The 23,575-nt window shown below is 42.3% G+C and overlaps 1 protein-coding gene across 1 annotated transcript in view; it reads right to left on the bottom strand.

The window, feature by feature from the left end:
* Positions 1 to 333: 333 nt before the first annotated feature.
* The window catches only part of ZFR (zinc finger RNA binding protein), a 72,596-nt gene continuing 49,354 nt past the window's right edge, over positions 334 to 23,575 (bottom strand). The window contains exons 14-20 of the mRNA XM_038744429.1: positions 22,640 to 22,790; positions 20,644 to 20,785; positions 15,680 to 15,777; positions 14,698 to 14,793; positions 6,527 to 6,638; positions 6,308 to 6,405; positions 334 to 1,804 (exon numbers count right to left, since the gene is read on the bottom strand). Of these exons, the coding sequence (XP_038600357.1) occupies positions 1,625 to 1,804; positions 6,308 to 6,405; positions 6,527 to 6,638; positions 14,698 to 14,793; positions 15,680 to 15,777; positions 20,644 to 20,785; positions 22,640 to 22,790 (877 nt within the window). The 3' untranslated portion in view covers positions 334 to 1,624. The remainder of the gene's footprint in view (positions 1,805 to 6,307; positions 6,406 to 6,526; positions 6,639 to 14,697; positions 14,794 to 15,679; positions 15,778 to 20,643; positions 20,786 to 22,639; positions 22,791 to 23,575) is intronic.

The raw sequence follows: 23,575 nt of genomic DNA, 5'->3' as shown, positions 1-23,575 counted from the left end.
TCCCAGCATTCCAGGATGTTACCTAGAATTTGAAATAACCAGGGATCAGAAATCCCAGTTGTGTTTGCTCCCACACCATCTTCACATGGACCTGAAGTCACTCAAGTGGCCTCCACCCAGTTTCGAGGCTCAAACGTGCAAATACTTGGCAACCTTATTCCCGCCGGGGCTTCTAGGATGATCCACCTTCTTTGGCGTCCACAAGTTGTTTGGATCCTGGTACTAAAATCAAAACCACTAAGGTCCAATGTACAACATGAGCCCTTAACTCCCAGGGACAAATGGAACTTGTAAAATGTCAGTTCTGGCACGGAATAAAGTTAACTCATCAAATGAATTTAACTTTTTATTTGCGTATTTCACTGTAGTGCTGTGACAACAAAATGACACCTGTGTACCAGAGCATACATCAACTGGACGATGTAACTCATTTACACCACTGCTAGAATATTTAGCTTTCGGAAGGAGACATAAGCATTCAAAACGGCCACCTCAAATAAATTTCTGGGTTTTTTCTTTGACAACTTTATTTTTGTTAGTGATACTTTGCTGTTAGACTGCCTGCAACTAATTAAGACCATTGTTACAGTGCTAGAGTAACCTCCTGCTCATCATCATGGGCTAATACAACAGTTTCAGTGCCACACAGATCATTCTTTTTTGAAAATAACGTTAGCCCACCCAAATGCGATGTGACCTTTCCTCTGCCCGCAAGAAAAAATATTCAGAAAATTATTTTTGGCCTTGCTATGTCAGAATCAATTGTACAAAGACCTATGCCTTAAACCTAAAATGAAAGTTTTAAAAGTCTGTCTATTAAAAACAAAAATGTCATGCAATTTTTATTATCCATTCTGCAGATGCTTTAAAACTGTTGCAAGACCATACTGTATATATTAGCTTTTATACCGCTAATGCACAACTAACAGCAAACTTGATTAGAGTAACAGAAATCTGTCTTAATTACACCTTTATGTCACACTAAAGGAACAAATGCCACCAGATCTGCAGAAATTCAATTCTGAGAATTCCAATGGCAGGATAACTTTTTGCATTGTAACCCTTCACGTACAGAACAACAACAACAAAACAAAACTTAACAAAAAAAAAGCCTGCGGTCTCACTTTACAAAAAGAAGTTTCGTAAAATATTAAGGGAAGGGGGCTCCATATCATCTATAACACAAAGTAACTTACAGCTAGTGTCAAAGAGCAAACAAAACCTCTAAATAAAAATATCAAATACATGTAGCAACTGAAGCACAAATGCTGCATTAAATACAGTTAAAATTTAAGGAGACAATGCACGGGTTAATAAAAGACAGAAATGGGGGAGGTTACAACAATTAACAAATGAAGTAGGACTAAAAGAATGGGAAAAGCTTGAACTAATTTTTTTTTTGTAAGTGGAGCACTTTTTTTTTTTAGTCTTGACTATTCATAAAATACCTAACACTGTACAGTTTGTTAAAAGTTTTTTTTTAATTTCACAGAAGACCCCCCTCTGCAAAATTAACCTTCCAACTTTTTCCATAAGCATTTCAAAGTAGACATTACTATGAATGAAAAACAACTAACAACGGGGAATCTCTTGCATTTAACACTGACATTTCTACAGAAACTTTTTAAAAGTTATCGTAATCTTTTTTGTCCTTTTTCCCCTCGGCTTCAAATCCATCAACTCCATCACTGTCCCTTCTTCTTTTCCGGTTGTTATGGATGTTAAAGCGTTGGTTCATTTGGGGTAGCGGATCCATGCCTAGGACTTTGTGTATCTGACGGAATGCAAGGAGTCTCAACGCAAACTGTTGACAGGAGAGATCCACAATTAGGAGTGATTTCACTCGAGACAAACCCTAAGATGTACGTTGTTATAGGAGGGCGACCGACGTTTAATAAATACAAAACCCACGGAAATTCACCCGCCAGCGACGACTCTTAAGGCGATTAGATACCGCAGCCTGGAGAGGGGGAGGAAAGTCACGAAAGCCGACTCCAAAAGCGAACCCCAGAAAGCACGGCCGGGGCCGGCCCCACGGGGGGGGAAACTGAGGCTGCCCGGCCCCCTGCCCCGAGAATGCCGCCAGGAAGGGGGAGGAAATCCCTGAAGCCTGAGGCCTCCATTTTCAGGACATCAGGAAGGCCAAGGCTGAAGCCGTGGCAGTTGGGACGGAGCTGTGAGGGGCCTGAAACTCTGCTCTCCATCTTCAATGCCGTGCTCCGCCTGTACTTCTCAATCAATCATATTTATTGAGTGCTTACTATGTGCAGAGCACTGTACTAAGCGCTTGGGAAGTACAAATTGGCAACATATAGAGACAGTCCCTACCCAACAGTGGGCTCACTGTCCTCGTCTCTCATACTGACGTATTTTCATGGCTTCCAGTTTAACCTGCGTCTGCTGCCAATCTCCCTGCTTCAAGCAGCATGGTGCAGTGGATAGCGCACAGGCCTGGAAGTTGGAAGGTCAAGGGTTCGAATCCTGGCCCTGCCACTTATCAGCTGGGTGCCCGTGGGCAAGTCACTTCACTTCCCTGTGCCTCAGTTACCTCATCTGTAAAATGGGGATTAAGACTGTGAGCCCCATGGGGGATGGGGACTGGGTCCAACTCAATTTTCTTGTGTCCACTCCAGCACTCAGTACAGTGCCTGGCACATAGTATGTGTTGAACAATTCAAACGCCGGCTCCACCAACTGTCAGCTGTGTGACTTTGGGCAAGTCGCTTCATTTCTCTGTGCCTCAGTTGCCTCATCTGGAATATGGGGATTAAGACTGAGCGCCTCACGTGGGACACGTGATCACCTTGTAACCTCCCCAGCGATTAGAACAGTGCTTTGCACATAGTAAGTGCTTAATAAATGCCATTATTATTAAATACCATAATTATTATTACCCCACGTCTTAGATTATGAGCCCCTTTGGGTCCAGAGACTACATCTAATTCTTACCATCTCTTCTAGACTGTGAGCCCGCTGTTGGGTAGGGACTGTCTCTATGTATTGCCGACTTGTACTTCCCAAGCGCTTAGTACAGTGCTCTGCACACAGTAAAAGCTCAATAAATGCGATTGATTGATTGATTGATATTTCCCCCCCACTGCTCAGGACAGCACTTGGCACACAGTCAGAGCTTAATAAATCTACCAATTCCAAGCCTGTAAGCAACCACCATCAGTGATTTCACAACTGGCAAGTAACAGGAACAAAAAGAAACATAGTTTACGTCCCCATGCCAATAGTGCCATCCAAAAGATCACACGGTGGGGAACTAGTTTGTGCAGGATCAATGCTGTTTATGAGGGATTAGTGCTCGGCATGAATGCTAATGTTGTAATCAACCAACAGGCATTTACTCACTTTTACACTGTAAAAACCCCCCCAAAAAACCGAGTCACACATTGCTAAAAAGGTGGTCATCACTTCAGAGTAAAACTGTGGTGGGAAAACTCATAGATGACTAAAATTTGGCTATAGGTATTGCTCTAAAAAACTTCACAGTATGACTTCATTTTTAGACTGTGAGCCCGCTGTTGGGTAGGGACCGTCTCTTGAACTTCCCAAGAGCTTAGTAACAGTGCTCTGCACACAGAAAGCGCTCAATAAATACGATTGATTGAATGAATTCTTGCATAAAAAAACCCATTTTCCCAGGGACTCCCACTTTTCCCTACTCCCACTTCAGCTCCTAGGGATGAAGATGTGTTTCCCCAGATGGCGGGAGGGTGGGGAGAATGGGCCACACCTACATTCTTCAAGCAAAAGCCGAGCCCCGTGAGACAACTGTCGCGAAGGCAGTGACTACTCATCACCTTCTCCTACACAGGAGGCATCTCTGAATAATAATAATGATGATGGCATTTATTAAGCGCTTACAATGTGCAAAGCACTGTTCTAAGCGCTGGGGTAGATACAAGGTAATCAAGTTGTCCCACGTGGGGCTCACACGCTTAATCCCCATTTTCCAGATGAGGTAACTGAGGCCCAGAGAAGTGAAGTGACTTGCCCGAAGTCACACAGCTGACAAGTGGAGGAGCCGGGATTAGAACCCACGACCTCTGACTCCAAAGCCCGGGCTCTTTCCACTGAGCCACGCTGCTTCTCTGAAGGAGTGGAGTGGAGACTGTGGTGCCTTTGGAAGACTTGTTTGGGATGCAAGAGCACTATTGGACTCCCTTCACTCCCCTCTACATAGGACATTGCTGGACTGAGCGCCTGCAGTTATCCCGGGCCCATGAGACCGTGTTCTTTGGCTGTGGAACATTTTCACACCTACTGTAAACTCTCTGGGGAAATGCCTTCGCTGGTTTACTCCCCAAGGCCGTTACCCTGTTCCACAAGAAGCGGGCTTATCTTTCTCCTGTGGGGATGCAGTCAGTTTAAGGCTCTGCTTCAGGTGTACGATGAAAGATTGCCCCACATTTTAATCAAGGAATTGAAGGAAATTTGATTCCCAGTGATGGAAAGGTGGGTTCATGTTCCTAGAATCTTGGGCAGGAAGAGACCACGAGTAGCTAGTACGATTTTCAGGCAGGACTTTATCTGGGCCAGACAGATAATAATAATAATATTTGTTAAGTGCTTACTATGTGCTAAGCACTAGGGTAGATACCAGGTAATCAGGTTGGACACAATCCCTGCCCCACATGGGGCTCACAGTTTCAATCCTCACTTTACGGATGAGGTAAGTGAGGCACAGAGAAGTGAAGTGACTTGCCCAAGGTCACACAGCAGACAAGTGGTGGAGCCAGGATTAGAACCCACGACCTGACTCCCAAGCTCGTGCTCTTGCCAATAGGCCAGGCTGCTGCTTAGATGAGAGTGAATCCTACTTTTAAAGGCCAATAGGCCAGGCTGCTGCTTAGATGGGAATGAATCCTACTTTTAAAGGTTTCCCCGCTCCCTCCATCTGTCTCTTTCAGTAAACAATCAAATTCACTGAGTGCATACTATATGCACAGCACTGTATTAGGCGCTTGGGAGACTGCAATACAACAGAATTAGCAGACACGTTCCCTACCAATACTGAGCTTAAAGTAAGCTTTCTGATGTTTCAATAACCATCCTTCTGGGATGAAATCATGCCATGTACGGAATCTAAATTCCACGTCCTACAATTGAATTCCATCTCCTGGGTGCCTACTCTTCAAAACTATTGCTTGAGGAACATTTCTAAATAGTCTTTCCTCCTTGACTTGTCTTTACTGCCAAAACGGGGTCTCCAATGGGCACTGGGCCAGAGTTTGAGACTGTCTGATCTGTGTCTGGTCTCTGGGCTTGAGACCTATAGCCTGAGCCCACTTTTAGACTGTGAGCCCACTGCTGGGTAGGGACTGTCTCTATATGTTGCCAATTTGCACTTCCCAAGCGCTTAGTACAGTGCTCTGCACATAGTAAGCGCTCAATAAATACAATTGATGATGATGATGAGCCAACACACAGTCCTATCACAGCAGGCACAACACTGTAACTCCCAAAAGATCACAGTGGATAATGGTTGACTTCTGAGTCAGCAGTGAAGCACTGGACCATTTGTTCCTTATATTTCCTTTTCATGGAGCCACTACCAGTAGCTCCCTAGGGCTGCTGGAATCTGCTCTTTGAAAAATTCTTTTTTTTAAAAAATTGTACCTTTCCTTTCCTTCCTTTACTTTCTCCAAGGTTGCCTTCTATCTTTAGAGCCTCAACTAACTCCACTCTGTAATTGCCATATGAAGGAAAACAACCCTCTAATATCTTCCTTCAGAACTAAAACTTGTCCTTAATGCGCTCCAAGTTTTGCAATAGCAATCTACACCAGGGATAGGCAAAACACTTTTTGGGGTTCAAACAATGATCTAGTCCAACACCACAATCTGCAGAAGTAAACCAGTCGATAGGTGGGAATATCTGTATCAAGTTAATCGGTATGTTTATGCAAATCGCCAACCAGCTTAGAAAGAAAGGGTAGGTTCTCTATGCAATAAAGGTCATAATTTTGTTGATTAACACTGTGAAGGCCACAGAATAGTATTTTTATGTATGAGGCCCTCAACAGTTACAAAAAACTTACAGGGTTCTGCTGCCCAGATGATTACCCACCTCTCAACAATCACAACATTTCTTGAAATTTTGAGAGTAATCAAAGTCTTCACACAGGAGCAATCATCAAAGATTAAAAACCCAAATCACTTTGCTAATGTACGTGACCTGTGTGTCTTCACTTCCGAGAGAAAAATAACGGGATACTGGCCCCCCATCCACGGTTCGAGGTTCAGTTTTACCTAGCTTGACTCTGATTCCAAAGTTACTGAATAATGGTTTCGATTACCTGGGCGCTAGAAGTAATATCTTCCCTTTGTTGATCAGTCATTGTAGCCAGTGTATCAAAGGGGTCCTTTTCACAAGGATCCAGAAGGCCAGGGCCACCTTAAACAACCAACGTTAAATAAGATCAGTAACGCGACATTAAACAGTCCTATTTTTACGATGATTCTGGTCTTCTCCAGGACTGCTTTAAAAGGAAAAATGCCAAACAAGTGTCACTTGCCTTTAAGGATGATGCCTGAAGAAATGCACTCAAAAACTCTCCTTAGTGCATCCCCGGGACTCTGGGGCCCAGAAGCACTGCTGATTGCTTTCTCTACCAGTAACTCCATAGCCTAAAAGAAGAAGAGTGAAAAAGTTTTACCAAATGGTAAGTTCTTCGAGATGGTATTGGGAGCAAAAGTAAACGGGAACGGTATAAAGTGGTGTGCACGCGTAAGAAAACATGTGCAGGGGACGGAAGAATTGACAGGGAGCTAGTCATTTCTGCTAGAGCACGTTTTCTTTCATTTCAGGATTGGAGAGAACACAGTGGAAGTTCGGGGAAACAATCTCCCCTCGGCACAAGTGTGTTTGGGATACACAATGCGATCTATGAATTGGTGCAAGTAGAACTGGCTTAGAAGACATGGTTGGGCACGTGGGCGTTACGCTGTTGCGTTTTCCCAATCTTTGCCTCGGCCGAACTGTGCCACACAGTAAAATAACCCTCAATGGCAAGGGGATAAATCATTCCAAGAGTGGTGGCTATAGTAAGAGAACTGGTATCAAAAATTGTTAGTCATGGTGATGGCTTCATTAGCAAGCCCAAGAGGCACAATGTAGGTCCTCCTGGGCTTTACACAACATGGCCTAGTGGAAACAGGGAAGGGCTGGAAGTCTGGAAACCTGGGATCTAATCCCAGCTCTGCCACTTGCTTGTTGTGTGACTATGGGAAAAATCACTTATCTAAGCTTCCACTGCTTCACCAGTAAGTTGGGAACTTAATACCTCTTCCCTTTCCCCTTAGACTGTGCGTCCCATGCAGGACAGGTACTGGGTCTGATCTGATTGTACTGTATAACAATGTTGGCATTTGTTAAGTGCTTACTATGTGCAAAGCACTGTTCTAAGCACTGGGGGGATACAAGGTGATCAGGTTGTCCCACGTGGGGCTCACAGTCTTAATCCCCATTTTACAGATGAGGGAACTGAGGCTCAGAGAAGTTAAGTGACTTGCCCAAGGTTACACAGCAGACGTGTGGCGGAGCCGGGATTCGAACCCATGACCTCTGACTCCAAAGCCCGTGCTCTTTCCACTGAGCCACGCTGCTTCCTGTACTTACCCTAGGACTAAGCACCAGGCTTGGCACCTACTAAGTAGTTAACAAATACTACAATTATTATTACTGGACTTGCGTTCTAAAAGAAATGCAAACCCAATCACTGTAAAACAAATCCATTTTTACAGAGGAAAGGAATGGACTAGGTTCCCTGGACATACCTAAGCTAACTCCACGCATATACAACCACAAACATCTTTGTCTGTACGCCCCGATACCCTCTGATATAGCGCTAACCCACTTCACTAAGAGCTTTAACCAGTGTTCGGTCTGAGGAGTCGCTGACAAATATAATGGCGGAGAAAGGAGCGTTCCATTTTAGGTGGTCCAGAGAGGGAGAAGGCCACCCCCAATTTTAGATTTGGTGTGACTTGGAGGGGACAGCCGGATGGCCACGCAGCTCTAGTCTGGAGGTGAGAGGAGGTGGGAGAGGGAACGTGGCAGCTAGCAGCGGCCCGCCTCCACCCACCCGGTGTGGAACATGGCAGACGGGGGTGGGAGGACACCAATAAAGGTTGGAGAATAGCCTCCGCCTCATCTCTCTTTACTGACTGCCATAAGACGACCATGTGTGGGTGTGTAGCTGCTGCACAAATACGGCTCCATGCACACACAGGTAGCTGTTTCTACCTGTGATGGTCCACTTCTTTCCTTTTTTGCCCTTTCTCCCCACTAATCTAGGGCCACTATTCCCAGACCCAAGGAAGCCCTGTAAGGCAGACATACCTCAAAAATAGAAGAGAACCATTTGCACTTTTGAAAAAAGAAATCATTCATTCAATCGTATTTATTGAGCGCTTACTGTGTGCAGAGCACTGTACTAAGCGCTTGGGAAGTACAAGTCGGCAACGTATAGAGACAGTCCCTACCCAACAGCGGGCTCACAGTCTAGAAGGGGGAGGCGGACAACAAAACACTGAGTTGACACTGAGTTGAATAGACATTGATCCTGTACATCTCCAGATAGCACTACATCTGCTATCTGAAAATTATTTAATAATAGTGCCTTAGATGGCTAATAATTTTACAGAAACAATTAGCAGTTTGCCTCTTAAAAAGACTGGCTCACAGGTGAATCATCATCAATCGTATTTATTGCGCGCTTACTGTGTGCAGAGCACTGTACTAAGCGCTTGGGAAGTACAACCTGGCAACATACAGAGACAGTCCCTGCCCAACAGTGGGCTCACAGTCTAAAAGTGAATGTATAACTATTAAAGTAATTACAAGAACAACAACAATAATAATTAGAGTATTTGTTGAGCACTTACAATGTGTCAAGCACTGTCCTGAGAGCAGGGGTAGATACAAGTGAATTAGTTCAGACGGAGTCCCTGTCCCATTTGGGATTCACACTTTAAGTCATGTATTGCATTCCCATTTCATAGTTGAGGAAACTGAGGCACAGAGTTGTTTTCTTGCCCCATATTCATTCTTTCATTCCATCGTATTTACTGAGCACTTAACTGTGTGCAGAGCACGGTACTGGGCACTTGGGAAGTTCAAGTTGGCAACATATAGAGACGGTCCCTATCCAACAGCGGGCTCACAGTCTATATGTTACCAACTTGGACTTCCCAAGCGCTTAGTACAGTGCTCTGCACACAGTAAGCGCTCAATAAATATGATTGATGATGATGATAGAAGGGGGAGACAGACAACAAAACAAACCACGTGGCAGAGCCGGTATTAGAACCCAGGTCCTCTGACTTCCAGGCGCTTGCTTTTTCCACTAGGCCAAACTACTTTATAAATGATCCCCTGTCAAGAATCAACACGACATACCTGCTTTAAGTCCTTATAACTGATAAGGAGAACCCACCTTGACTGCGTTGGAATAAGCAGTGAATTGCATTTAAAATAACTTCTAAGCAGCTGCAACACCAAATTCAAAGCATCTATCAGGCAACCATAAATATTTGGCATTAAGCAAAAAGCTCTCTAAGCGCAGAGCTGCTGTGAAGTCATCTAAGTCCATAGACTCAAATCTAAATGTGGGAGACAATCTATACATTATACAGATACTGGAAAAACTGATAAGTTAAAAAAAAAAAGGATCAATTACCTCACATATTATGACTGAATTAGTACAAGGCCAAGCTCTAGAGCCAATGTGCAACTCTTGGAAAAATTCATATAATATAGCTTTCTGTGTTTAGCCAATGCAACTCACCCAACCATACCTCCAAAATGTCAAGCATTGTTTAGAAACATTATATTCACTTTGCAGAGGTACAGGGCCTGTGGTTGAGGAAAAAGAACTTGAACTCTGTGGCCTCTAGCTTAGTACACTCTAAGACAATACGGCCACTCAGAGCTTTTAAGGGAGGGTGGTCATGAGAAGAGCAAGCAAGACAGACAGCCGAGTATGTCCATTTTCTGGAACTCTTTTGAAAGCAGTATTACCAGCCACTTAGACAACTGTCATTAAATTTAGGATGAATTTTTAGGAGCATCTCACACTGAAACCAGAACATCCATACCAGGACATGACTTTCCAAATCAAGAGATTAATATTTCAGGATTGGAACCTTTATCCTTAGAGCGAATTCACAATCTTTAAGGGGCAACTGTAAGTCCGTCTTTCTCTGGCTGCCTCTTTTGCTGGGGATCACCAGTCAATGGTATTTACTGAGCACTAACTGGGTGCAGAGCACAGCACTTGGGAGAGTACAATACAGCAATGTTGGTAGACATGTTCCCTGCCCACAAGAAGCTTGCAGTATAGAGGGGGATAGAGATATTTGAACATTATGGACAGGGCTATCAGTGCTGTGGGGCTGAAGATGGGGTGAATATCAACTGCTTAAAGGGTACAGATCCAATGTACAGGTGATGCAGAAGGGAGAGGGAGTAGGGGAGAAGAGGGTTAACTGGGCAAAGCCTCTTGGAGATGTGATTTTAATTACCCTCCGAAAGATAATAGGGGCAATCTGCTACTTGTTGGAATCCCTATTAAGAGGTGGAGAGGAGGCTGGAACTGATGGATAAGGTGAAATTTTATGACCAATTAATTTAAATTACCCATCCTCTCTCAGATAGCAAATCTGTGGTATTCCAAGTCCTGGAGCCATCTTGCGACTCCAGTTGTCGGCCCCGATCTCCAGCCCCAAAAGTTAAGGGGTGAAACTAACCACTGCAATGTTATGCAAGTGAAAGTTCATGTTGTTCCCACCTCTGTCCTCCTCCCCCGCTGAAAGCAGTGTTCCTGGTTCGTAGGTCGTTTGGACAGGTTGTTGGGGGTCTCTAACTCATTAAATATCGTTTTTTGAATGTGTACTGTGATCAGAACAAAGAGACGAGGACTGTGAGCTCGTTGTACGCAGGGACTATGTCTAATGTTATACTGTACTTTCCCATGCGCTTAGTACAGTGCTTTGCACACAGTACGTGCTCGATAAATATGATTATTATTAATAACAACAACAAAGTATGCTCAGTTCTGCCAGAATGCATGTTTTCGTGACATTTTTTAGTTAGAATGGAATGGCAGAATTAAAGAACGTTCTTCCAAAACTCAACCCTGTTTGGATACGGTGCAACTCACTATTGGAGGAAATGGTCATGTGCATGTATCTGGCATCAGTCATGCTAATCTACAGCATTAGACTTCCTGAACATGGGTTTCTGCAAGAAGGCTACCCCCGTTATGAGACAGATGGATGCAGGTGTCCTGGAGGAGTTTAAAGCCACGGGCGTTCAAATCCACTGGGGCAACAGGAGTGATCATCCCACAGCTTCTAGAGCTCAACCCAGGTATCTATCAAGACCTGAGAGAGTTCGTCGGGACTGAAAAGACCTAAATGGTGGCTAAAACCCCAGTCCCTTTTAGCCCCCGCTCTCAAAATGAAAAATTTGGAGCTTGGCTTACAATGGCATTAAAGCAAAGGACAGGCAATGCTTGGTGCCCTGCTGGGAACCGGGATATAGGGTGAATTAAAAAAAAAAACACACAAAAAAACCTACCGCTCAGATAACCCAAAAAACTTAATGAGATTTAAATTTAAATACTCTGCCTCCACACGAGACCTTTACCAGAAATGCTAAATAGGGAATTCCATTTTAAATTCCACCTCCTGTCTGTCCTTTTCCTTGAACAACCTTGGTAGAAGGGCTATTAAGATGGATAACCTGAAGATGAAGATAAGCAAGAGGTATGGCTAATTAGGTTCCAAATCGAGTTTCAACTGCTTTTGTTCAAAGTTTTTCTACTGCCAAAATGAAAAGTCACATTAATGGCTCTGAATTCACAGGTGATTTACGAAGAATAATCATGGAATATAGCAGGAATATTTTTTCACAAAATTAAGTTTGCTGTCCACTTGTTTGAACCTGGATTTAAGTTTTCACTTGCATTTGGCCTCCACAGCTGAAGAACCAGAACATGCCTCATCGAGGGTGACGGAGTGGAAGCAATCAATTAATCGTATTTTAGTGTTTACTACGTGCAGGGCACTGTACTAAGTGCTTGGGAAAGCACAATACAACCAAATTAGACATGTTCCCTGTCATAACGAGCTTACAGTTTATAGAGGGGGAGGCAGACATTAATAATAATTTATAATATATCATTTCAAACTATGTACAGAAGTACGTACATAAGCGCCGTGGGGTTGGAGGTGGGACGAATAACAAGAGTCCAAAAGCCACAGATGGAAGTGCATAGAGGATGCAGAAGGAAGAGTGAGCAGGGGAAGAGGGCTTCGTTGGAGAAGGTCTCTCGGAGATGAATCAGAGTGGCTTAATGGATAGAGCATGGGCCTGGGCGTCAGAAGGACCTGGGTTCTGATCCCAGCTCTGCCACTTGTCTACTGGGTGACCTTGGGTAAGTCATTTAACTTCTCTGTACCTCAGTCACCTCATCTATAAAATGGGGGTGAAGACTGTGAGCTCTTTGAAGGTGTAGAGAGTGGTGGTCTGGCTTATGGATGAGGAGGGAGTTTCAGGCTAGGGGGAGATCATGGGAAAGGGGTCAGCAGAGAGATAGACAGGATTGGGGTACAGTGAGTAAGCTGGCACCAGAGAGGCAGAGTGGCGGGGGGAGCTGGGCTGTTGTAGGAGATTAGTTGGCGAGGTAGGAGGGGGTGAGCTGATTGAGTGTTTTAAAGCCAATAGTAAAGGGCTTCTGTTTGATGCAGAGTGGGATGGGCAGCCATTGGAAGTTCTTGAGGAGTGGGGAGACCAACTGAATGTTTCTGTTGATAAATGATTCGTGCTGCGGAGTGAAGTGTGGTTTAGAGTGGAGAGAGACAGGAGGCTGGGAGGTCAGCGAGGAGGCAGATGCGGGACAAGCTAAGTGCTTGGATCGGCATAGCAAGTTTGGACAGAGAGAACAGGGTGGATTTTAGTGACGTTGTGAAAGTAGAACTGACTGGATTTGGTGGCAGACTGACTATGTGGGTGGAATGAATAAGATGAGTCTAGGACAAGGCCAAGATTATGGGCTTGTGAGGTAGGGACAATAGTGGTGTTGTCTACAGTAATGGGAGAGACGGGTTTGGGTTCAGGAGGTCAGTTTTCCACATGCTTAATTTGAGCAGTTGGCGGGACATCCCCGTAGATATGTCTTGAAGGCAGGAGGAGATGCGAGACTGCAGGGACGTAAAATTAATTCTCCAAGGGAGGGGGCATAGATGGAGAACAGAAGGGGACCTAGAGCTGAGCCTTGAGGGACCCCTACACTCAGAGGGTGGGAGGCAGAGGAACAGCCAGCAAAAGAGACTGAGAAGGAGCTGTCGGAGAGATAGGAGGAGAACCAAGAGGACAGTCTTGGTGAATCCAAGATTGGATCAAGTTATAAGGAGGAGGGGGTGGTCTACAGAGCCAAAGGCATCTGAGAGGCCTAGGAAGATTAGGTTGGAGTAGAGGCCACCAGATTTGGAGAGAAGATGAATATTGGCTACCTCTGAGAGGGCAGTTTCTGCACAGTGAAGGAGGCAGAAGCCAGACTGGAGGGGATCTGGGAGAGAACTGGAGAATAAGAAATGGAGACGGCAGATTTAAACAATTCCCTCAAGAAGTTTGGACGGAAATGGTAGGAAAAGAGGTAATCCAATGCCATACATCAAGAAGGGAACTCTGGCTACAAAGCAACCTTGGAAATTAAGTTCAAAACTATTTAGTCCCAAAATGTAATAACCCCAACTTCTCCACACGAGTAGAGAGTATCATTAGCTGTTAGGACTGGGCACAGGCTAATCTATACAGAACAATTCCAAGAATTCTATTATGGAATTTTGGGACCTGTTATAGAGGGAAAAAAAAAACATTTGAAAGGGATATTTGGACTGCCTAAAGAGGTGGTCAGAAGCCGTCATGGGTAAGCTTTGTCAAAAAACTGAAGTTATAAATAGCCACTGAGTCCCAGAATAGCTAGTACACTTGGCTCTTACACAATGTGAATTTTCACTACATTTTGGGGACGGAGGCAGTTGAAGCATTAGAGAGTGTTCTTTGAAAGAGTTGGGTGCATCTGTGAGGTAGTCAAGGAGCTATACTACAAAACAAGCTTTCTTCAACGGTAGGGTTTATTAAGAATGTAACTCTACAGGAAAATTGTGTATATATTCCTCCACTGGTCTCAATGGTCCTCAGAGAACCCCTCAATATTGAATGAAACTTCAATTCTGAAAGGACCTTGGCATTTCTCAAACCTCTCCAAGCTGGATAAGGTAACTGAAAGATATCTGATGGGAGCAATGAATGGATAACAAAGCAAGTTCTGACTGAAAAAAGTCAGTCTGAACACTTGCCAGTTACACCAGCAGTAATTCATGACAGAGAACAGTTGAACTCCGGGAACAATGTTACCACGAAGAGTTGACCAAAGATGATATCACAGTTTCTTCCAGAGAACAAGAAAAGGGAGAAATTTAAGGAAAGGTGTTTTTTTTTTTGGGGGGGGGGGGGGGGGGGGCACGCAAGGAAGGAGGATAGGGGCTCATTTCTCCGTTCCTCAGGTGGCAAATTCTCGGGAAACAAATAACTGATGCCAACTTCACATTCGAAAACACCCGCATCATCGTATTTTTTGCTTACAACTTTCATAAAATGCAGTTATAGGACACTCACCCAGCTTGGGAAATCAGACCAAGTCGGAACTCGCTGACAGAGGTCACGAAGAATACGTATGATAATCACACAGGACTGCAGACCGTTAGCTCTGGCCTTGAGAGCAACACAAAAATCAAGTCAATGAAGCCAAACAACTATTGAAAACAGGTTTTGATGAAAAAAGCTAAAACATCACTGTTCAATGGAAGCTCAGCTATAATGATGTAAAAAAGAAAAAGAAAAATAATCACAGACTTCAGTTAATGAGCTGCCATTTACAGCAATATTTTATGCCGGGGTTAGTACTTAAAGCTGGTACTTTAAGTCAAAGTGCACAGATTATACAAGAATAATATTTCTTGATCCCCTGTGAACTTTAACCTATGTTCATTTAAGACAGGAAATTTTTTAAAAATCTGCCTATATTAGAAATAAAAGGAATAAAGTAAAGAGCTAAAAGGTATGTCTAGGGACTGAAAGGTTGAGGGAATCTGTTTGGTTTCCTCGCCGTGCCTTTGCAAGAATGCAAAGTCACTAAACCAAACAGCGGCTTCCTCACCTTTCACTCCCTACACTTATTAAACTTAAGGAAACAGGAAAAAAAAAAATCTTAAAACTAAAGACAAAGCTTTAAACACAGTCAGTAAAGCAAAGTTACTCTGCAGCCTTATGGAATAAAATACGAGTACACGGTATGTGGTCACCCAGAACGAGTCATGTTTTCAACATCGTTACTCTCAATGAGCACAAAAACCAAAAACCAAACAGAAAAACCCCACCGCCCCCCTCACCAAAAAGTAAGTGGATCGTTGTCAAATCAGCGATGACTGCATAAAGCAGAATTTCCATACTGAACTTTCTAGGTTAACATTTTTCTGGTCAATTAAAGTACCATTGCCACGGGCAACCTTTGAGTGTTTACACACAGTTAAACATTCATATTGCAACTGAACTACTCTCTCATAAGGCTACAAGGAAAAAGTAAAATGATGTTCCGAACCTGGAACCACTTAGCGTGGCGTAGAGCAGCCAGAGCGTCAAGGCATTTTTGCCTGTCCAAGACGTCCGGTGGGTCTTTCACCATACCCGAGGTTACATCTAAAATGGATTGAATTGGCAAAATGCAGTGAGGAATGGGTGTTTGACCAGGTGAGCAAGACACTTCCTTAAAGTAGCTTCAATGTCACACATGCCATTTGAGAGGATATGAGGATTTTAATGCACCCAACTACAGATTCACATTTAGCGGGACCCCGTCCGTGGCATTAGAACGTCAGCCCAATGGACTGATTGAAAGCAGGAAAAATACCTCCTCCCCTGAGTAGTCATGTTTTAAACTGCACCAGAGACTACAACAGGGTAATTAGACTTGGAATAAAGGACCTCTGGAAAAACAAATTCCCATCAAAATTAAATACTAAGGAAGGACGTTTGGATACAATACCCCAGCACAAGGAACAGAAGACAGAGGGAACACAAAAATCCACTTTAATGGAGGAGAATTTACAACCAACTTATGGAGTTTGTTCGACACCTTAAATGGTCTCAGGCTACTTTGGGTCTGGTTCCAGAAAGGGATCCACAACAAACGTAATTTTGAAGGATTGAGTTGGAAGTAAGATTTTAAGTACCCCCAAATTGGCAAGACATAAGGCCTTAAAATCGAGTTTTCCTTGAGAAAATGTGCCTTTATGGGAATGTTCATGCCATCTATAATTCCCAACGAGACTCCCAGGAAACATAAAATAGAACAGTTGGAGAAGTACACTCGGAAAAGCAGAAAAAGGTCAACAAGAGCCAGTGTGGTTACGTAGAGTAAGTAGCAGAAGAGGTGACAGGCAGTATAGTTGGTTGCCAAAAGGGAAGTCGTGTACTATCATATCCTTGGGTTTGTTTGGCCATATTACTCTACCAAAGACGGTAATAAAGGATCCTTAAATGCTTTTTGGAAAGAAAAGTCACTTTTTCCAACTGGGTTTATCTAGTAACTTAGCCAAGTAATTCCGTACTGCTTTGCAAGTCGAAACGACACCCAGTGGGCATTTCTCATATAATCTTCTATCCACAGAATGCAAAAATAATATGGAAATGGGAGATTGTAAATGCTTTCTGATAAAATAATTGCTAACTCGGCGGGCTGTGAGGAATAATAGTACTTGACTCACAGATCTGGTATTCTGCCAAAGGTGTCATTTGTATAAAAAATGCAAAATGAGGCTGTGTCAATAGATCTGAATGACAGCTACCCAACAGGGGAAGGAACGGGGCGACGGAGTGGGGGGGATAGAAAGATAAGATGCTCTGACAAAGCAAAGATCCCAGGGAATACTTTCTCTATATAGATTTTTTTTAGATTACTTTCTATTGCTTTGTAAGATTTTTGTCTTCTGAGAAATCAATCAAGGTATGGGATATATTTTTAGGCTTTAAAAGACCTATAGTCCAGTTTGGGTTTTCTTTTCAAGGGTCTTAATGTCCTACACAACGTAAAACTCCAGATGACTGATTTTTTTTTTTACTGAAAAAGGCTTAAAGGTGACCCAGAAAGTGTATGGCACCCTAAAATAAGGTGGTAGACAGTGTACACTAAAACGGGATGTTCAGGAAGCAAATTAAAAAGAAAATTAAGAGGTTCTGGTAAAATTATTAGGAATGTACACAAAAAAAAGGGTCACCAAGACCAACTATCAAAGGCGGAAATATACAGCTTGAGTTTGACAACAGCTGGGACAGTTTTGGAGAAGAATAGGAGTCTACGTGAAAGCACACTAAAGTTATGAGAGAAAATAGAAAACTGAAAAGAGCAAGGGGAGTAATGAGCCGTAAGGCTTTTTCACAGGAGGCTGTATTATACATTTGGGAAAACTAGGCTGCAAATAGGTGACACCATGCAATTTTTCCAAAAGTAGTTTACACAGTTCATTTATACACAGATTCATTTATAGTTTTGCAGGATTTCTATTTTTCCAATTCATAAAGGAACATTTGTTTACTACTGCACAAGAGAAATCCTGCTTCGTATTGTGGTTCAGAAATACTTCACGTCATCGGCACTGAGATCAAAATCATCCTTGCAACACCCAGCAAGGGTATGCGTCCAAAGATGCAAGGCACCTATTGCAATTTTAAAATAAATGTGGCCTCTCTCTGCCTACGGTTATATATCGGGGAAGCTTTTGCAAAATTTCATACGTGGATTTTTGTACCCTTTTTACGTTTAATCCTTTGGATTAACCCCTTAAGGATTGTATGCTAAAAGTTAGACTCATTGCCTACCACCCTGTTAACCTAACAAAAACAGGCTAGGTTAATTTATAAAAAAAAAACCAAAAATGCAAATTCTTGACTTGCATGAATGTATTCTCCAAAAAGCCTCTAGTAAGGGGTTAATCGTCCGTTAGAAGACATGCCGTGTCCACACTATTTCCTATTAAAAGTTAACAGGTATATGAATTTCAGAATCGATGGTTATGTGAAATATATATAATCCAGTCAACCGTTTTAAAACTAGTGTGAACACCGCTTCATTCTAGGAAAGAGACAAAGACAAAAAACAAAAACAAAAAACAAAACAAAAAGAAACACACATAGTGACAGTAAATGCTAGGACTATGCAACCAACAGCCCTCCTTATTCAACATGGCAGGTGTGACACTGAGCTTATGAAAACCTTGGTCAAAAATCCTTCCGATGTCTTGGCAGCAACCCCTGACAGGAATCAATCCCCTCTCCTAGAAGGCTTTGGACCGGGGCTGATAAGCTAAGGATGGAAAAAACACACATACAAACATACACACGCGCACATACACACACACACACACACACGCACACACACACAGCTTGCTGAAGAGAAGGTTCCCCAGCAAGGGTTAGAGCATATCAATTTAAAGTCAATTCAGTTATACTTGATAGATAACTGTCAAACGCACACTGCTGCGGAACAGAATTGCCATGTGGTTAACAGCTATTTATATAATTCAAAATGTGTCCTTTGCTTTTTTAATTTTTTTGCCGATAAATGGGCGCCTTTTGCATTAAATAGAGTTCCATGCTCTGTGCAAGTTACCATCTTTTCATTCACAACTTGTCTGCCGGCAAAGCCTTCCTTTTTACCACTTGAACTAGCTCCCCAAAGCAAGCTACAGGCTTTACACCACTTTAAGATACAGAATTAAGAGCTGCAGTAGGAAAAAAAAACACACATACCGTTATTCTGCAGCATGTAACAAGCAATCTTCATAATTAAGATGAAGACATGACTTACTGCAGTCTTTTGCTGTTAGGTACAGCGGTCATACGCTCTCAAGTGTGTCCATTTTTCAGCTCAGTGTCTTGGTGGCATCTACTTATCTTTTGTTTGACCATTTCTCAGTAATATTTAGATAAATGAAACTCGGAACAGTATTCTACCTCAAATTTGGGTCAGACAAAAATATAGTTTTGTTTCCTTTGGGAAGGATAAGATAGCAAACATCTATTGCAAACACCTGTGATGCATTACTTTAGATTTTTGACACTAAAATAGTTTGAAAATATGGCACAATTTAACTCAAATTTAGCAGGAGGGTGTGGACTCACACTGTAATTTGTTGCACTGTGTTCTGGAATAAGAGTTGATACTTAAAATACCACTTCACATTACAGTGTCAGATGAAGGTTTCTCAATTCTTCAGAAAAAGTCATACGCTATATATGACTCAATAAGATTAAAGTTGAGAAGAGTGTGTTTTTTGGCACTACCCATTGTCAGAAGATGGAAACTGCCAATCGTGTAAAATAGCTCTTCTCACCCAAAACATTTAACTTTCAGGACAGTAAATCAAAGTGAAATGCACAGACCAGCAATCAGCATACACCAAATAATGCCTGTGATGAGAGAGGAGCAAAGTTTTCTAATGACCATATTTTGTAAGGCTTTGTTCTCTGGGTTACGGAAAGGTTCAATCAAGCACGAGCACTGGGCTCGGCCTTCACGAATGAAATACCAAAGTAACTAAACTGCTGATAACATTTTACATACCTACTTTTAATGTAGTGCTATTGTAATTCTGGTCCCCCCCGGCCGCCCATCAAACCACATCATGAAGGATTAGCATTGCCTTATACTGTCTGTTTATAGCTTCACATTCAACGATAAGGTTAGAGATATTCATTTTCCAGGATGAAATCAAGAAAGGAAACAAAGTAAATTTTATCTGACCCATAGAACCAATGTATCGCAGACACCGATCATGCTTGTTGGCTTAAAAGCTTTTGAAGCTTCGAGAGGGTTACAGATCCCTAAAGCAACACTGCTGGCACCAATAAGATTCCATATTCTGTGGATATAAATTGGTTTTAAAAGCTCCAATGCCTACTTTAACTCACTAACCAAAACTTTTATCTTTATAGTATTTCAAATATAGGGTCTGGGTCAATGCTCAATGTCAGGAGGCGGTGTGTACTTACAAGAGCCCTCCAAACTGAACAGCCACCTCAGAAAACTGGGAAAAACGCCCATCTTATTGCAAGCCAAAGCCTTCGCTCCACAATAACTCAAAGAGATACTACAGAGAAAACACATGGTCTAATGATTTCATTTTTAAAATTTGTCACGGAATGAGGGGGAACAAAAAGTAGGCCACTTAAACTTGCGGCCCTGTGGAATCAACATGGTTTCTTTAAAATTTCCAATTATTTCTATCGAAGGTGGCTAAAAATAATTTTGTACCTTTTCCAGAATTCTGAGGTTGGCGATTAATGTTAAAAAAAGGAAAATAAGTCACGCCATGAGTTTGACCGAAAAAATACAGCCTTAGGTAGAGCATTATATTCAGCAAAACTGGTTTCTAAATGTCTGATTCCTTCAAACAGGTAAGTAATGCCAGCATGTTGCCTTCTAGGGCTTCATGCCATTGTAAACAGAATAGGTATATACAGAGGAAACAATGAAAGGCAAAGTAGAATCTTGAACTGCTTTCCAACCTCCATCCCTCATGTTTTCCTCCCGGATGATTGGTGACGTCAGGGTGATAGTAACTTGCATCTTGGGCTCCACACAGGAATTCAAAACTATCGAAGCTTCCGACAGAGCACATTTTATATCATATTTCTCAGGACTTATTACCTGCGAGAGAAAAAGTGCAAGATATTCATTTGGAAACTCTCTCAGATCTGCCATACGAGACTCAGGCTTCCTCTTTGTGTGTTTTATTTTCCATGATGAATATGATTTGGAATCTGTGGCTTTTCAATTCCCTTTAAAAGCTTTAAGACACATTCCTTTCCACCGACATAAGGGTGTCAATCTATTATACTTGGTGCCAGGGGCTGTTCAATACCATACAAATAATGGAACTTGAATAAATACTTGCCGATGGTGATATGCTTAAACATAAGTTAACCCAAAATGTATAAGTACTGCCAGTACATTAGTTTTCTTTTGACATCGAAACAGAAATTGTCAAGAGTCTTAAGCACTGCAATGATTTTTCTCCTAAGGGACTTCTTGTGGCACTGGTCCCCAAAAGCCAGAAAGAGCCCAGGAAGGATTTACATTTTGCATTTGCCAAATTAAATCAGGGAAAGGGACTTTATGAGGACAGTTCCAGATTTAGGCCTGACAACAGAAGATGGGTGTTCACTTGTGCGCTTTCTCCCGCTCCCTGTCGTCGCATGTTGTTGATTGAAGGGGGACTGAAGGAGAAACAGACCCAGATAATGGAAATAACTGAGGTCATTAAAGTCCAGTCAGAGAGCTGTGTGGTGTGGGGTGACTGTCCAAAGCCACTAAGTATCAGATAAAGATAAAGCTCAGTGCTAAGCCGCATTCTCCTGGCCTATGCCTGAGAAAAGTGAGAAGGAAGCCAGCAGTTTGAAGTTAGTCTTGTCCAGGAGGAGCGATATCTGAACAGGATACAATATTCAGGGCTGATGTGTGAGTTCGGGTTTTATTTTCACACAAAGAACCTATTTCATTCAATCATATTTACTGAGCGCAAAGCATTGTACAAAGCACTTGGGAGTGTACAATATAGCCTCTGTTTTGAGGACTGGGGGGGAAAAACAGGCTAACACAAAAAGCATTTTTGCACCTACTTGATGATCGGGTCTACAACACTTCTGGGGATACATTAATTAATATAATCCAGGACTGTGTGGGCCAGCCAGGGGAAATTTTCCTGAGTGAAAATTTTAACAGTTTTAATCTGAACTTTCAGGTTCATTTTGGACAACTTAATTGAAAATTTGCACAACTGATTACAATTGTTTGGAGCAAGTGGAATCTAAAAGTCAATACCGCAAAAATTCTGATAAAATGACCTTACTCTAAATTTAAATGTAAAATCTTGAAGCATTTACAAGTACCAAACTGCCACAGGAATAGCATAGGAATAGCTCAAAAATTCTCTCTGTTGTTGAATTTAAGCCCTTTAAATTCTTTCAGATCCTGGTGGGAGAGCGGCTGCCCTTTCCAAGCCAACAGAAGTTGTGTACCTCTACTCTGGCCAGGTGTCACAAAGAAGGAGTAAGGAACTGACTTAACCCAAAATAATCATGCATTGTATTTAAAACAGACAAGAGGTAAAATTCAAATTAAGACCTTGGAATTTTAGCCTAAAACACTTCAAGTTGTAGTGGGGGTTTTTTGTTTTATCTTTATCTGTTCTTCACCAACTGTATTTCTCTGCCTGTAATTCAAACTTTCCAAAGAGACTGAGCTAAGCAAAACATGTGTTACGGTTTAAATAAGTTGACATAGTTGTTCAGTGATGCTGCCACTACCATAATACACACTAAAGACATAAAAACTGTGCCTAATAGCCCAACATATCCATCTGAGAAAGCACAAATCAATAATTATCAAGAATAGCATAGATTTAAGTTAAAGCACAGTTACATCTTTCAAAAGTTGCAAACAAAAGAAAACGTGGGGGGGGGGGGAGAAAAGAGGGAGGCAAAAAATTTAAATTCTACTTACAGCAAGTTGTTTAGGAAGATTTTCAGAAATACGACTCAGTAATGTCTTTGATGGTTTCTCTGAGCACAGTAAAACAAGACTGACATTTCTATCTCCTCGAAGAAGCAATCCTTTTGCCAAAACTCCTACTCGCAAGACTCCTTTCAAGGCTCTATCGTGAAATGAAGTTATATGGCAATGTGACATTTTCTTTTAACTAAAACATATCAACTCCAGAGAAAAGAATAAATAAGGTGCGAACTCTTAATTTTACTATATTCTTTAGCAAAGTAGGGGAAACGCTTCCAGAATTTTAAGAACTATATTCCATCTAGCTAAGAAGCATGGCACCTCAATGAATTAAAAGCATCCTAGAAATTTTGGAGGTTTACGGTGCCTTGACCACTGGCGCCTAGGACCTCCTTAATATGAATTTACTTCACGAGGATGTTCTTAGTCAAATCAAGACATCTTTTAGCCATATAACAGTTGAGATCTAGACCTTAATCCTGTTTTGAAACACAATATATTTAGAACGCTACTGTTCCACTTGTGTAAAACTGAGATAGACTGGACACAGTTCCTGCCCCGGGCGATGAGGAGCGGGCCCCTCTCTCTCTTAATAGACTGTCTCTATATGTTGCCAACTTGTACTTCCCATGCGCTTAGTACAGTGCTCTGCACACAGTAAGCACTCAATAAATACAATTGATTGATTGATTAATAATGATGACCCTACTGAGAGCTCACCTCCTCCAGGAGGCCTTCCCAGACTGAGCCCCTTCCTTCCTCTCCCCCTCACCCCCCCTCCATCCCCCCTCATCTTACTTCCTTCCCTTCCCCACAGCACCTGTATATATGTATATATGTCTGTACATATTTATTCCTCTTTTTATTTATTTCTTTTACTTGTACATATCTATTCTATTTATTTTATTTTGTTAGTATGTTTGGTTT

Source organism: Tachyglossus aculeatus, chromosome 3, assembly GCF_015852505.1.
Source record: "Tachyglossus aculeatus isolate mTacAcu1 chromosome 3, mTacAcu1.pri, whole genome shotgun sequence".
Taxonomy (NCBI): Eukaryota; Metazoa; Chordata; class Mammalia; order Monotremata; family Tachyglossidae; genus Tachyglossus; species Tachyglossus aculeatus.
The sequence above is the reverse complement of the archived record's forward strand: the minus strand, read 5'-3'. Positions and strand labels throughout refer to the sequence as shown.